Genomic DNA, 16,375 nt, shown 5'->3' with positions numbered 1-16,375 from the left:
TCGGCACGACAGGCCATCACTTCACGCTTGTTTTGACCGATTTTCATCGCTGGTTTCAACACAGACCATTGTGAAGCTGTTCGGCTGACGAGCGGCCGCAGAACGATCGGTATTCCGGGCACGACCACCGCTGAACGCAGACGTTTCCTCGCCAAACACTTGTAGATACAGCTGTTTTGGACGGGGTGGGCCGCTTTTATTCAAACCACCGAACGCGTCCATCAACGGCACGCCAAGGGCTATAAATTGTGGAGCCATGGGCCGTGTGCCACGGTCCGGATTGTACGGGCTGCGAATGAATTCTGCGCGAGGACTGGCGTCGGGCGATAGCGCGTCCTGGTGATGCATGGTGGCAGGGACGCCGCTCGACTGTAGTCTGGAGCTGACATGTCGAACAGATCGGTGACTGAGAGCGCTCGCGTTGGAGCGGGCCGCACATGGGCTGGACGGAAACGAGCTGTGTGGTATGCCACGTGCATGGCGGAAATGAAAGAATGCGGTATCGAACAGGCAGACACGTGAGATACAAGAGACGGGCGATGTTTTGTTGGCTGATTGGATTATTTCGGATGGTGTAGCGTGCTTTTCATAGCGTGAATTGAAAATTTTTTCTATGGTGAATAGGGTAAAATGTGGATACCGTTCATATTGACGAATTAAATGGATTCGCCATCAATGCTGCTGTTGATCAAACGAAGATGACTGAAGTTTACCCCCTTGTCTGTCCAATTGGATACCCTTGATATCCGCCTCTACGCCTCAGCCTTACCGTCTTCTTCCCATCAGCTGCTTAGTAGTCCGTCCACAGTTACCATGTCCATCGTCCCTCCCCAGTCCCCAGACATATCTGCCAGTGTGTCCCCAGCCATACGTGTCCGTCCCCAGCCTACCCACCCGTCCCCAGCCATACCTACTCGTCCCCAGCCGTCCTTACGAGCGGCGTATGACGCCAGTCTGCACTGATCAATGCCGACGCCGGTCCGCATTGGGTTCGGCGCCGTCTCGACGGCTAATACACGGCCTATATATGCCGTCGGCGGCGACACAGGTTCGTCGACGTCGACGCGACGCTGTGGACCCATCGGCGGCCGCACGGCGTTCGAATATTCGATGAGAGCTGATGTGACGGTGCTGATTTTGGCAGCGGCGCCGTCGTGGCATTGGTGGGCTGCTGTTTACTCTGTGTTGGCTGAAGGCTGCGCACGAAGCCCAGGAGCTGCTTCCGGGCCGCTGTGTGTGAGTGCTTGATGGCGCAGACTGTTTGCAAACGTGCTGTTTTGGTCGGGCCGTCCGCGGTCTTGAAAGCTTTTTTGTTCGCGGATCTGGCGGGATGTATATCTAGAGATTTTGTGAAGAGAGGATTGTGGAGGGAGGATAGGAGCTGGAGGCTGTTGGAAGCATTCGGTTTTTATGCGTGCGATACAATGAGGTTGTTCTGTAAAATATTTGTTGTTCCTAGGAAAAATTAACTTTTAATGCATGAATGGTAGATGTAGATGAATGCATGATGCATGCGGTCGACAATGATGGATGATTAGTGGTCACATAGTACGAAGGTGACCAGTAAGGTCACTTTCTGTCTTTTGCTGTACAAACACTTCTATCTCGTTGTCCTGCCAGCGTGCTTCACTAGCTGTTTGTAGTCTACCCACGGTTTGGCATTGCTCCGTCCCGTCTCCACCTTCTTGGCTGGAGGATCCTCCATCACAGCCCTGCCTGTGACGGGTCGGTCGGCGGGCAGCCGCGCCGGGGTCGGTTGCCGGGCTCCGTCCTGGGCAGGACCGGTTCTAGAGTGGCCACCTCACCTATCAGAGAGCCGATCGTTCCGGCGGGTCGTCCTGAACGGGAGGCGGCGGCTCGCCAGGGTGGACTGCCGAGCTGGACTGTGGCGAGTTGAATTGAGTCGAGCTGAAGTCTGAACTTAACTTAGCTGAGCTACATTGAGTTGAACTGTGTCGATCTAAGATGCACCGAGCTTCACTATGTCAAACTGAACTGCTCTGCCTCTGACTGAGCTTCATCGGGATGAACTGTGCCCATTTGAGCTACATCCAGCTGCAATGCATTGAGTGAAGTACAGTCCACAGCAGAAGTAATGTGGGGTTTCAGTCATGGGTATGTTCTGCTTCTGAAGCTTAGGAACGATTAGCCAGACTACAATGAAACTTTGAATGTAGCTTATATGTATCGTCACCCTTGCAGCTGCAACTTTAGCTATTGACATCTTCTTTTCGATCACTCCGCATTAAACAATCGCCAGTCAAAGCCAACCGTTGAGATTGGTAAAACCCTACATTACTTTAGCGGTGGGCTGTACATTCGCCTGCACGATGCTATGTTAAAAAAGCGGCACTCAACTGTGCCGGGCTGGACATCAAGACGCTGTAGTCGCCCCCCAGCTATCTTCTGCTGGCCGCGTGCCGAACAGCCACCGTCTCCGAGCTGAGTCGACCGGGCCAAAGAGGAGCTGGGTACTCGACGGTTTGGCCGACGGCCTGACAGCTCAGGGGGCCTGGCCGGGTGCTGCTCGACAGGCCTGAACTGGGATATTGTGGGCTGAATCGGCGGGGGTAGGAGCTGGGGGGTGCAGGGTAGGTTTTGATCGTCTGCTTGGAGTTAGTCTGAAGAAGGTTCGGTTAGCTCAGCTGCGTTGGTTCACAAGTGTTTAGATGGATCAATGACCAGAAAATGCGTCATATTTGCCAGCCGCCTAGGCTTTCTTCTGAAGTCTTTTTTTCCCATCAGACTGGTTTTAGTCTCTCCTACGGTCGTATCCGTTTTTTTGCGACACCCAGCGATTGCCTGAAATCTACACCCCGACGCGGACAGGGTCTTTTACGACATCCCTCGTCTCTTCCTGTGACCGAATGCAACAGCCGCAGCGACCGACACGGCTGTGTCTGTGGACATCAAACTCTGTATATCGGTCAACGCTGTCGGGCTCGGTTGGAGACAGCGCATGTGTCGTTTTGTATCAGATTACGTGTTCGGATGAGTGTGTTTGGCCAACAGGCCCAAAGGAGGTATCCATATTTTTATTATATCAAAATATGGTATACCTAATTTAACCCACGTGTCGGGTCGCAACAGCTGTGGGAATTTAGCTCATTTCATGTAATCGAAGTCAATTTGTAGTGGCTTATTTACTTCATATTCTCGACAGCAGCAATATGATTAAACCATATTTATGCTAACTATGCCCTCTGGGACTTCCTGTCTTCAATGCATGCATCCAAAGTCCGTCTAAACACTAATCATGAGCCGTTCCGGAGAGACTTGCTAATCAACCGGCCTCCCCGAGGGAGTTGGTTGTTGCAGCTCCCATAAACAGCAGGCGCCTGCATCTCGTCCCGATCACGGCAGCTGGATGTAATGATGTGACCACACCCTAGTAGATCCTCTTTCAAACCAAGAACCGTTCCATAGTTACCTCTTCTCATAAGCTCTGCCCTGTTCCCAACGTCCATGTTATTGATGATCCTGGGCGTTTTCCACGTGCTACATCCGTGTCCTGTGAAGGACGCGGCACGCCCAAAGTGACCGCCCAATTCACTTCGTCCTGGAATGTCTCCGGAAGGCCCCCTGCCATCGACTGACCTTGACTCTCGTCTGGGGTGCTGGTGCTGTCCGTACTAATGGCGCAAGCTAAGAAAATGTTCCTCTTATGTTCTCTCAGGAGATACTTTTTACTGGTTTGGACAGTGTATATGCGTAATTGATTGGTATTCGGCGACTTGAATCCCAATATAATTGTCATTAATAGACATATTAATCGTGAAAAATGGTCATAAGAAATAGTGAATACAGTTTATCGAGCTACTGCCGATATATGCTGCTGGCTTTGTTCCGTGTTCCACGGATGATACTACAAAATTCCAAAACAAAAATGGTGCTAGCAAAACTGTACTAACTACTAACAAATTGTACTAGCACATTGTACCAGCAAAATTCAAAGCTCGTTAAATTCCGGTTTACGCTGCTGAATTATACCCACATGCTACATGGCTCAGAAGTATGGTTCCGAGGCATGGTTCCAGAGCCGTGGTTACAAATGTCGGCATTCTTTGCTATTCGGTCCTTCTCTTCTCCGGCTCATGTACCACTTCCCTGCGCTGGACTGATATGGGTCAGAGTTAGTCGCCTGCACCGCCAGCTGGCCACCTTTTTGTACCGGCTCTTGTCGCCCAAAAACAGACCGGCTCTACCGTCCATTACCTCTGCTCGGCATAGATTCAGTGATGTGCCGCTATGCACATTGCATAGGCGACCCAGTTGGCATTGATTGGTCTCAATGCTTTGCTTTGTGCTCGATTTTACCGCCGCAGACTCCTTAGTCCTTATGCTTGTGATTCCTCATGTATATGGAAAGTGATTGCTGTTTTTGAGCACGGCACATATTTCTGAGGGTGCATTTTTACAATGAGCTACAGACAATTTGTGGGACATTCATTAAACATGCATGATTTAACGATGGTCACCTCTAGCAAAATGACACCGATGGTGAACGATTGGGAGGGACCAAGTATCATATCCAGTCACCAGAACCACCTGTCGCTGCTGTCTAGTGGTGCTGATTTTACTGCCAACCAGCGCTACTGATCTGATCAGCGCTGCTGATCTGATCAGCGCCGTTCCCCCAGCGGCCAGCCAAGGCCCTCAGCGGCCAGCGGTCAGCTCGGGGGCCGGCTGGCCGAGTCCGTCGCAGCCTCACTGCAATCTGTTTATAAAAGAGCGCCGCGCCCGGGCACAGCCGAGCGGTTGCAGGCGGCTCAACCACCGGCAGACCTGACCTGTTTTCTCGCGGCTGTCAGTCGTATGTGCTTTGAACTAGGCGTAAACCGGAAGCCATTGTGTGCTAAATTTAGTAAATGTGGTTAATGAAGCGTTTGCATTCGAGATTGTTTGATTTGTGATGTCTGGTATACGTGCTCATTAGTTCGATGTGCGCATTAAATTGTGTGTTTAAAAGGGGCCCAGTGGCACTGTAGTTGGCAAAACCGACGCCCCGTTTTTGCTTATGTATCTTGCAAAGCAGCACACCACAGGTCATTTGATTGATGGACTCAAAGCTGAAGTACGCTCACACTTTCCTCGTATCTCCTAACTTCCTGCATTTTCCACCATCTCTCCCGATTTCCCACTCGATCACGCAATGCCAGACAACCCAGCGTCGCTCGCGGCACGTTCCTGAGGTCAGGTGCACCAAGTTTTCAGAGTTCGGCCCACCGAGGTTTGGCACGGACTGCCGTGCGTCTGGCGATGTTCCAGAGACTCGGCTTCCGTTCTAAAGGTCTGGCCTCCTCTCTAGAGGCTCGGTCTCTGCACTGCCGTGGCGACGCGAAGCGCAAGACCGGGCATTAGGTTGTTTGGGTGGATGGTTGCTGGTTAGACACTTGCTGGTTGCGGAGTTGCGACGCAATGGTCATCCCGCGCTCGACTCGGTGTGTCTCGGTCCGTTTCGATCCGTCTTGGTCCGACTCGACCCAGCCCCGGCCCCGCTCTGTCCAGCTCAGTCTAGTATCGCAGCGCAGTAGAGCTCCTTTTCGATCATGGACCAGATAATAATCTATAGTAATCCATGGTTCGACCGAGCACGGCACTCTGTCCTGCTCTTTATAGTATCACGGCGCAGTTCGGGCTCAGTTCGACCCAGTTCAATCTATCTCAGCTCGTCTCGGAACTCTGTTCTTCCCGCCATGACCCAGGCCGTCCCGGCACGGCGCAGTTCGGCTCTACTCGACCCGGCACGTTGCGACCGAATTATTGATGCCCCAGCCAGTGCAGTGGTGGCTTCCATGCCCAATTTATTACTGACGGGTGATGCCTCGCTGGTGGGGAGAGCCGGAAAGTTGCTCGAGAGACTGCTAGATGGAGTATCAGCTAGTGGGTGGAGTGCATTTTGCCTACCGTTAAAACTGGGCGTGCAGTGAAAACGAACTGCTTTTTCTGATTGGAACATTTGGAGGAGGCTCAGCGGAACGTTGTATGGTTAATTTGTTTGTAAAATCATATCTAAATCGAATTCAATATATCTTATGCAATGTATCTGTATAAGATGAATAGCAAAGTTAACACAGAGGACATTTTTACGCAATGGATCGCACTTACCTGCATTAACATCGAGCATTGATCAATTACCCACTCGTATGTCTGCTCGACTGTGAATCACTAGCGCTCTTCCGGCTGTCATTCGAAATCAACATACCTAAACTCTCATCATCAGGCCAGCATAACTCGTCCCTGACGGCGCGATAACAGCTCCACACGGGGCTGCCGCTGCCTCGTTTACCAATCCTCAGTGGTAAATCCGCCGGCTGAGCCCGGCTTCTGCCTTCAGGGCATTGGGTACGCGGCCAACGCCTCACCTAAGGTCTCCGAACTGATGCTCGGTTTCGTCGGATTGTTGTGGCCGTGGCTCGTGCGAATCACCTTTCCTCTCCGCTCCGTCGTCGAAGATATTGATAAAGCGTTGATGGAGCTGCAGGTTTATGTCTGTCATTTATCCGCGGTTTGTCGCCCGCAGTCTTTCCTCAGCTGCTTTCATGGCTCTTAATTCGACTCGTCATTTAAATCGCATTAGCGTTTAATGGGGCACGGGCATTCTGCGAATCCCAGTCTGAAGTAAGTGGCTGGTAATTTAATGGAAACATCTGGGTTCCTAAATTTCGTTACGGCCGGCAATAAAACGGATTTGGAACCCACGGATGGCGCTTCTGGTAAGAAAAAAACTGCATCTCATCTAGGAAATATTGTCTGGCAATGGAATTATTCGTTGAATGTTATGGTAGGACTCTGTAACACGTAATTTATCGCCTCCATATTTCGTCAACGTGTGTGGAATATTTCACCCATTATTTTTCCACGACGCAAAGTCCCTTTTCATGTTTCAATTTTTATTTATTCAATGACTTTCCTGCAGTTGTCTGGGCTGCTAGTGTTATTGGCCTGCCTCAATGCATGATATATTGGCTACCGTAAGCTGGCGATGGCGGGATGTCATGTGCAGCGAATATTCTTTCAGCGGCCTCCAAGTTTAGCTAACAAGGCCCTGGCTTTTCAATGACCGGTGACGACACACACCGGCCAAGAATAACCCACAAACAGGCCTCTGTGTGCTCGGCGTCCGCCAGTTTTCCTCCTGGCTCAATTCACGGCTCATTCTTCCATGGTATAGCGCCTAGACGGGTTGCAGGGAACATTTCATACTGGTCGCGGTATATTTCGCCAACCGTGCAACGGTTTTCGGTCGCTTGGTCCGTCGCCTCGAGTGGTGAGCAAGCAGTCAGGATCAGTCATGGGCTCACTCATATGATTGTTCCTAACGAGCCTGACTCCATTAATATAATTACTTACTACGGCTCATCTTTTTCCCGTCACTCCTATTCTTCTGGTCCTTGTCCACATTGATGATCGCGTGCTTAATCGAAATTACTGTCAGGCGTCAGCATCATGAAGACCCATGACTCTGTCTGTGTAACTTCCCACTTTGCCCTATCCGCTGTTTTTATACCACGCCATCTATCCTTCCATCAATCTCCCTATTTTCTGCCCTGTCTCCCATCCCCTTGGACTGACTGCGCTGCATCCAGCCAGGCGTCGCGCTGCGCCTTGCCTCGTCTTGCTGTGCCGTGGTGCGCTTTGCCGAGCCGTGGCCGTAGCCTGGCCGTGCTCCGTGGCCGTAGCAGCTGACGGGCTGCCACCTGTGGCTCTCTCCGGCCGCCGGGACCGCCGCCGGCGTGGCGGCATGGCGATCGTGCACCGCCGATAGTCATCGATCCGTCTGCCGTCGACATCGACTATTGAATCCCGGCCGGCCGGCGGGACCGCGACGGCGCGACGATCCAGTCTGTCGGGCAGGGCAGAACTGGCGGCGGGGACGTCTGGGAGGGGCTAGAGAATGCCATCATAAATAATCACTAGTTATTAGTAAGGTGTATTGTATTTGTAAATGTTGTTTGCGTATAGCGGTTTTTTTTACCGTGTCGAAGGTGCATGCTGGAGTGGGGTGGGGTGGAATACATTTCTTTATTTGGATGTACCCAATCGCAAGGATTTGTCGCTTGGTGAGTTTGGTGACACCAGGGCTTGGTATGGAGTGGCAGGCTGGACGCCGAACTTGGAACAGTTTACACTTAGGTTCTAAACCTAACCGGCTTTTATTCGGAACTCTGGACCACATCAAAACAAGCATCAACCCGTGCAGTCTAATTGCGGCCTGCATTTGTCTCTTGTGACCGGCGTCGTATCGGTTTTCGCCGTCAGGACCCGAGTTGCTTATGTCGCTCACTGGGCGAGTCTAACTGATCAGCCGTGAACAAGATAGCGCCTCTTGGCGTGGCTTATTTGTACCAGAGGCGGCCAGTTAGAGCCAACATCGGTCTGTCGCTGCCCGATGGTGGAAAATTACCGCCGAGCTTATGCACATCTGCTTGGTGTGACGGCGTGTCTGCCTTTATCGCGACGACGTGGCATGTCTTTGATGGCAGCGGGATTTATATACCAATAAAGAAGCCGTGATGATACGCTAATTTTATGCCGTGCGAGGCAACAAAGGGGATGTCTGTTCAAGTGTCCTGCGGTTGAGTGCTCGGCTGCAACTTGACAGTAAAATCGCCTTTTGTCATAGTAAAATGATTCGGTTCATTAAGTCATTCTTTTCCGCCAAACTAATGATTTTTAAGAACAGTACGTATAGTAGGCCATTCTTACTTTAGTAACAACAGAATACTACAGTCCTGCTCTGTCATATGTACCCTTTATCTCGCATACATTAACCCGCGCGGGGCTGGGGGGGGTAAATTTTACCCCCCCCCCCCCCCCCCACTCGCGAATTTTTGCGATATCTCAAAAACGGCGGCGCGCAGCGCCGCCAAACTTTCAGTACCTTTTCTTACATCAATTTGACACGTTCCCTGAAAATTTGAGCGAAATCCGTCGGAAAATTTTTGAGAAATTGACGTTGTAGTGACGTCATGTTCGCCATTTTCGACTCAAAAACGGCAAAAGTTCAAACGCCGCTAACATCTTCATTTTTAAAGGAATCAAGACGTAACAAAAAAGGTTATACGTAATTTTACTTTGTCTATCAAATGGCTATCTCGGTTTTTTGAAAATTTTGGATTTTGACCTAAATTTTTTCAAAAAACTTACTTTTTTGGGAAAATCATTATAAAATCCAAAATTTTGAGTCTATAAAAAAAAACGGAATATATGTCAGAGAAGTGGTCTATGTGCACCTACATACCAAATTTTAGAAGAATCGGTTCAAAAATGTGGGAGTTATTCAAAATTGTATGACGTCACGACACACAATTTTTTTTGAAAAATGACTTTTTTGGAAGTTCTAGACCTCGTACGGAAACAAAAATAGCACCATTCGATTCGCCGTGAAAAACTGCATCAGATAGGCACCTTTTTAGGCCTTAACAACCAACTTCAAAATTTGACCTCACTTGACCTGACCTTGACCTGACCTCGACCTGAAATTCATCCAAAGGTGGTCCATATCACTTATTGAGTGTGCCTATTGAATTCTATGAGTAAAATGACCCATAAAACATGTGTCGCACATGCCCTTTTCTATATTTTGTTTTTTGGTGACCTGACCTGACCTGACCTGACCTTGACCTTGACCTCTGAATGATATTGTATGCAAAGAATATTGTCTTGGTAGCCTAAGAACACGTTTTGGGCGATCAGTCTCAGTCCATGACTCCATTCTTCGGCAACTACGGTGCAAGGCCGATACTGTAGAAACTTGCAATTTGTACCCTTGACCTGACCTTGACCTTGACCTCAAACTTTAAATTAAGTACATGTTTTTAGTAGTTCGTGATGAGAGCTTTCGATTGGCGTTTGAATTTTCCAAATCAGACCATTAGTTCGGGGGATAACAGGGGGGTAAAATTTACCCCCCCCCCCAGCCCCGCGCGTTCGGCTGGAGACCCCAGCCCCGCGCGGGTTAATGAATTTGCATGCATTATTCACACCTATTCCCTTTCACCGGCTCTTCCGGGTACTATTTTGGCTTCGTCCGACCGTCAGCCGGTACCTCGCTGGGCTATCCCACCGGCGGAATTCGACGTTTTTTCTCTCTTCCTCCCACTGCCGTCCGGTTCGGTTACATCATTATCCAGCCGATTGGCCGTAGTATGTGACCACTATTGGCACCATTACTGCTACAGGGAGTCCCGGAGAGCTTGGCAGAGTCGCGGGGGTCGCGGGCTGCTTCCTATGCGGAACAGATGCCGTTACGGAGGCGCATGGCGAGACAGGAAGTATGGACGTGATGTGCTGGATGTGGGGCGTGGGCTTTGGTCTGGTGGTGCTCTGCTGTATAATGGATGAATGTGCTGGCCTGAACTGCTGTAGGCTGGGTTAGGCTAGACTGGACAACGGAAGGCTAGACTGGTCAGTGCCTGTGTGAACTGGGCTTGGAACCTTCTAGAGTGCGCTGAGCCGCGCAGGTCTAACTTAACCTGGGCTTAACTGGGCCTCTAAACGAAAACTGTTCGCCAATTGGCTAATGATCCCCGCTGGCCGTCGCACGGTTTGTTTACGTTTCTGCTCCGAATGGCGTCGCGAGGTCATGGGAAGGCCCCACGCCGTGCACTCCACCCATTCTCCCCACCCATTCCAGCGTGCCGTGCGCCCGACAAGTTGGCCGACCACAATGGGTTGCCGTCATGCCGGCTCGCGTGCCGCCAAGTGGGCCCGATGTGGCCACACTTCATCGGGTAATGGCTCCGGGCCGACGCCGTTAGCTCCGCCGCGACGGTCGTTCGGGCCACAATCAGCCGCGGGCTCGTGCGAGGTGACCGCACGTGCGCGCGAGCGACGGGGCGACGCAGCGCGACGCGGCGAGGCGGCGGTGGCTTTATGACAGACAGATCGATGTACAGGTCAGGCTGTGGTTATGGCGGCTGTGTGGGTGGGTGGTATGCCGCGTCACACTATCGCCCCGTGGGGCGAACGGTGGGTCGCTGTCGCAGTGGGTCCGTCCCGCCTTCGCGCGGCTGTCTGCAAGTCAACTGCCCTCTGTCTGTCGTTCTGTCTGTTCGCTTTCTGCCTGTCTGGTGCATGCTGCATATGTCCCTGCAGGTGTGACTGATCGACTAGAACAGGTGCGGAATCTTGTCAGATCAGATATATGTGCACAGTGTTCAGTACAGCTGATAGCACCTGGCGATTGCCTGCTCTGTTGGTGTTTTATATTCGCTTCTTTAGAACTGTTTACATTTGGGCATATTCGTTGATTTTCAAAGAATGAAAAGCTTCGGCTTCAGGCGAAGCGGTGCAGTGTGACGAGCGCTGAAAGTCTGCGGTGCAGCATAACTTCAGGCGCTCGCTTTTACTGCCATCTAGCGGCAGGAACGTAAGGGTAGTCGCCACTTGCGCGGAATGTTTGGGTTCTCGAGTGTGGTTCTCCTGTTGCCCTTCTTGAAAATGAGCTACAGTGGTATCTGGGCTTGAACATTACGCGGCTAGATACATGCCTACATAGATAAGGTTTTAGTCAAATAAGCTGTTTGACTAAAACTTCTATCTTCTTCTAACGCAGTCTATCTAATGTCTGCCTCGTTCCGAACGTTGCTTTGATTTTACCCAGCGGAGTATGGAAGGGACAGCGCGCGCAGTACGGCGTCACTTCAGTGCCCCGTCCACAGCCGCTGAGACGGTTCTGCACTTCCCAGTCGGTCAAAGTACCGAGAGAATCTGCGGGGGGGGGGGGGACCGACAGTTCCTTACCACTCCTGACCACAGGCTAGGTACATTGACCGTCCGTTCGCCTTACCGTCTACGGTTCCCAGGTGGCGACAACGAACGCAACAAAAAGACATACACCATCGTGTGAAGTTCCATAAAGGAACTAGTCTCCGAACAGGTTATTTATTTGTTGACGTATGGAAGCTTTAGAAACTGACTAACTGGGTTTGCTTCGTCTCTGAATGAGGCGAAAACTTGTTCCATTCGGAACGTCTTGCTTTGTTTGGTTGGCCGGTTCTGAACCCTCTTGGTCTGTTGCTGCCTTGAGTCGGGCCCGCTGGAACTATTGCTAACTTGGGGTGGACTCTGGGCCGCTGCTTCCGTATATGGTTGACCGTTAACCATGGGACTACTTCCGTCCTGTATTCGACCTCAAGGGTGTGTGTACTGTCCTCAACTAATTATACTGGTGAAACTTTCTTAGAAGCTGATGCCCTGGTAGCGACGATGTGGCCGAGAACATCTGTCCCCCTGGGACTGTTGTTACCCTTTTGGCTGACCCCCTGGGATCATTGTTGTCTTTTAGCTGATCCTCTAGGACCAGGGCTGTGGCTGGTCGCAGGTGCACACTCCGCCCTCAGCACTCCAGGGAGTGGTCGCTAGGGCACCGAGCCGACCGCCGCAGCTATACATTCGCCCGGCTGGGTGTGTTCCTGCAGATGTGCGCGTTCCTACTGGCCCGTTCTTAACAATGCGTTGAGTAAAGAGTATGTTCTTAGGTAGGGAGAGTGCCTCGGGCTGCTCATGTTTCAGCTTTGAATCCTGCGAAATGATGCTTGAGGTAAATGGTCTATGCAAACAAAGTAGGCTTTTCCGTGGGGCTTCTTTGTGACTGGAGGCTCTGAGTTTGAGCTATTTCATGTTAAAATCTCTCATCTGCCAGGAGTTTGTATGTCAAGTACCTACACAACACAGCTTGTCACCTGAACCTCCACCACTCACTGGCGCACGGTATCACGCATAATGTGCGTGCTCCCGGAAATAATTTGTGCCTATTCATCGTTCGGTGTTATCGGTGCCATTGAGGTGGGCCCGTCCCAGTCAGCGATCGCCGATACCGACATTGGCCGCTGGCCGCTGGCCGCTGGACTGTTTGTTGTGAACAGACCTCACTGGTAGATGCGTGCTCCGTGTGAACAGACATCTAGTACATAGAGGTCTGCTCCGACGTCCCGCGCCGCCTGCCGTTCATTTGTCTTTGATATCCCTAATCCGTCCTGTTTCTTCCGGACGCCCTCAAATTACAAATTACCATCGTCCTGTGTTCTGAAGTTTTGCGTCATTATCCCCACCTCTCCCGTCTTCTGTCCAGACCTCTCCCATCCTCTCCCCGGTCCCATGTTCACCAGCTGAACACAGCTCTCCCGTGTCGACTCCGGAACGAACGAGCGACTCGAACTCAGCTGGGTGGGAGACGAACCCCTACTGCATAGTAGCAACACGGTGCGACTATGTGCAGCTGCCCTTCCAAATCAGTCCGACATTCTCCTTTTGCCGAGCTGGCTCGTGGGGTGTCTCCTGAGCCGCAAGCTCCGGCTGAATATGGCAGGGACTTGTCGGCTGGTGTGCTGCTCGATCATTCTTGGAGCCGCGGGCGACGCTGAGAGTCCGCACCGCGACGCGTGCGAGGTACAGCCCACCGCTAAAGTAATGTAGGGTTTTACCAATCTCAACGGTTGGCTTTGACTGGCGATTGTTTAATGCGGAGTGATCGAAAAGAAGATGTCAATAGCTAAAGTTGCAGCTGCAAGGGTGACGATACATATAAGCTACATTCAAAGTTTCATTGTAGTCTGGCTAATCGTTCCTAAGCTTCAGAAGTAGAACATACCCATGACTGAAACCCCACATTACTTCTGCTGTGGACTGTACGTACGAGAAGCAATGAACGGAGGGTAGCGATGGGACGAGTGCCGATGGCGATGGGACGAGCGCCTGGCGATAGGATGAGCGTCTATGGCGATGGGATGAGCAGCTGTGACGATGGAACGAGGGCCGATGGCGACAGAGCGAGCTACGATGGCGGTAGGCAGCGATGGGACAGTTTCCCAGCGATGGCGGTGGGCAATGACGATGGTACCGTCGGCCAGGGACAGATAGGTGCCACGCCCGCCGGCTTGTGTCGGTAAACAGTGGTGCCATCGGCGCTGCAGCCAATATGTGGCCCGACCGAGCTGACCGATCCGACCACGCGGCTATGGGACGAGCCGGGAGACGGACTGGGCTGCTGGGGAGGGAGGGCTGGGCTCGTCATGGACGGATGAACCAGGGCTAAGTGAGATCAGGTGATGTGAAATGGAAGTCCTTTTTCGCAGCACTATCCAGTCACTGTTACATTTGACGAACTGATAAGATAAAAGCTCATCAAAGATTAGTGAATTTGAGCTCAACGGCCTATGGCACGAGGTGCTGTGTCGCCGAAGCCCATAATGGCCTTTCTTGTGTTCATTCTGGTCACATTTGCTGATTTATGACGCGTCGTTGTACTGGAATAATTCCCATTTGTCCTGGCATCGATCCGTCAGGCCACCAACTCGGGAAAGTTCTGGTAATGTGCTACCGATCGACTTCGATCATAAGGTACCGCATGCCCAGACGTGGTACGCTATAGTCAGGCACGCTCCTTCTCAGTGTCGGTCTCTTGCCTTAAGAAAGCGCTTGAGGGCAGTGTGTTCTGATCTGATCCGCCAAGTTGCGCAAGCCAATGTTTGTGGTGGATACTAGAGGAGTTTCGTCACACTTCTCAAGTACGCCTGCGCATGCTGATTGATTCTGACTTTGCATACAGCGTATCCGGGTGGTACCCAAACTTCACTTTGATACGCATGACCCCAGGCGCAAGGAGATGTATGAATGTATGCAGGAAGTGCATATTGCCTAAGTTCTGGCACAACAGGGTGTTTAGAGGAACAATATGTAAGAAGCAATGTCTGCATAGCGCAGTGAAGTGAAGTGAAGCATTCCGCAGTGCAAATGCTTCATTGCTGCATTCTGCTCGTGCAAAACGCTAACTGAGAAAGTACGACAGCAGTGCAACACACCCATTTTGATTTATTACGGTAAACATTACCGCATTCATGCACACTTTCTTGCAATCAACAACTGGCTTCGCGTGCACTTGTTGGTACGGCCGAAGGGTCCGAGACCGTTCCAGCTCATCCAACTTCAATGTGACGCCGTTCATTTCCATTGGCGATGTTGCAGCGATCGATAAGAGCCCGCGACGATGTGGGCCGAAACATGTCTGTCCCATGTGTCGTGTACTGTGGTCTATGCCATGGGCTGAATCATGACTGCCCGATGTGCTGTGCCTGTTATGTCTGAGACAGTACCGCGCTGGCCGATCCGATCCATGTCTCGTATGGACCGTGCCTGCGCCGTGGGCTGAACCATGTCCGCCCATCCTGTATGTGCCGTCTGTCCTGGTATGACTGCCATTGCCGTGGTGTGTGCTTTCCTCGCCTTATTGGCCCGTGGCGCTATTGCGGCTGTGTGCAGGGGACTGTGTGTGGTCCGAACTCTAATGATGCCTCTAATGACCTGACCGCCCTCTGGTGATACTCGGCCGCCACCGCCCCCCCCCCCCACCGCCCACCCCGTATCCGCTCCAGGCCTTGTCAAAGACATAGTATTCTTTCACTTGGCACATCTCAATTCACTTCTCTGCTACATATTACCCGCTGCATGCCATTTATGGTATGTTTCACATGCCTATTCCAGTTGCACTAAAACGCTATTTCTGACAAATGGCCACGTCACTGATCAGCTCCATACATCGATATGAAAAGGTCATTATTAATTGTTCCATCGCGTAGGCATTTGTCATACAATGCAAGTTTGCATGGCCGAAGACCTAGAGAGAATCTTTAGCATATATTTTCTCCTTACGTCGCCGCTTCTGCCTGATCTTTGCATACGGACAGGCTGTTTTCCTCTTACGCTGCCGCTTCTTTTAATGTTACCGACTCCAACATAGGGACAATGCATACTGCGTGTCATTGCCTATCTAGTTCGGTGCCTATATAAGCCCCTGCGGTGTGCATTTCCGTCATGTCTCTATATAGGTCCGTTTACATATGCCTTCCGACTCATCTGCCTGAGTTAGTCGTCTTCCCCTGCGTAAGACCCACTTTTGACGACCCCGTTTCCGGTATCCAATCCACTTTTGTCACTCGTGCCCCGTTCCCAGCGTCGCTCCGTCCCATTTGTAAGTGTCAGAGTTCCTACTCTCGTTCTGTCTATTTCCGCGTTTGACCTGCCTCGTCTGACCGGACATCGTCTGACCAGTAGCGTCTGACCTCATCTGACCTGCCTCGTCTCTCCCCGTTTCAGCCGGACCGGGCGGCCATGGGACAGGCGCTGCGACGCCCTCCGGCGGCGGCGGCGCCGGCGGCACAGCCGACAAGCCGCTGAGCTCTGCCTGGGCGTCGGCACTCGGCGCCGCCACCACCATGCAGAACGGCGAGAAGCCGGGGGAGCCAGCGCGCCGCGCGCCGCGCCGGCCCATCAAGGTGCAGCCGGACCGGCCACCGCGCGCCCTCTTCTGTCTCGGACTGAAGAACCCGCTCCGGCAGGCGTGCATACGCATCGTCGAGTGGAAATATCCTTT

At 51.8% G+C, this 16,375-nt stretch overlaps 1 protein-coding gene across 15 annotated transcripts in view; it reads left to right on the top strand.

The window, feature by feature from the left end:
* LOC122394696 (muscle calcium channel subunit alpha-1-like) overlaps positions 1-16,375 on the top strand; it is a 122,938-nt gene that overhangs the window by 47,496 nt on the left and 59,067 nt on the right. For all 15 annotated transcript variants that reach the window (XR_006258914.1, XM_043391740.1, XM_043391741.1 and 12 more), the window contains exon 2: positions 16,099-16,366. Coding sequence is in view for 14 of the 15 variants with exons in the window: in XM_043391740.1 (XP_043247675.1) it covers positions 16,099-16,366 (268 nt within the window). In the remaining variant the exon portion in view is untranslated. The remainder of the gene's footprint in view (positions 1-16,098; positions 16,367-16,375) is intronic.

The sequence above is a fragment of the Amphibalanus amphitrite genome, unplaced genomic scaffold (genome assembly GCF_019059575.1).
Source record: "Amphibalanus amphitrite isolate SeventyFive unplaced genomic scaffold, NRLGWU_Aamphi_draft 000606F_arrow, whole genome shotgun sequence".
Taxonomy (NCBI): Eukaryota; Metazoa; Arthropoda; class Thecostraca; order Balanomorpha; family Balanidae; genus Amphibalanus; species Amphibalanus amphitrite.
The sequence above is the reverse complement of the archived record's forward strand: the minus strand, read 5'-3'. Positions and strand labels throughout refer to the sequence as shown.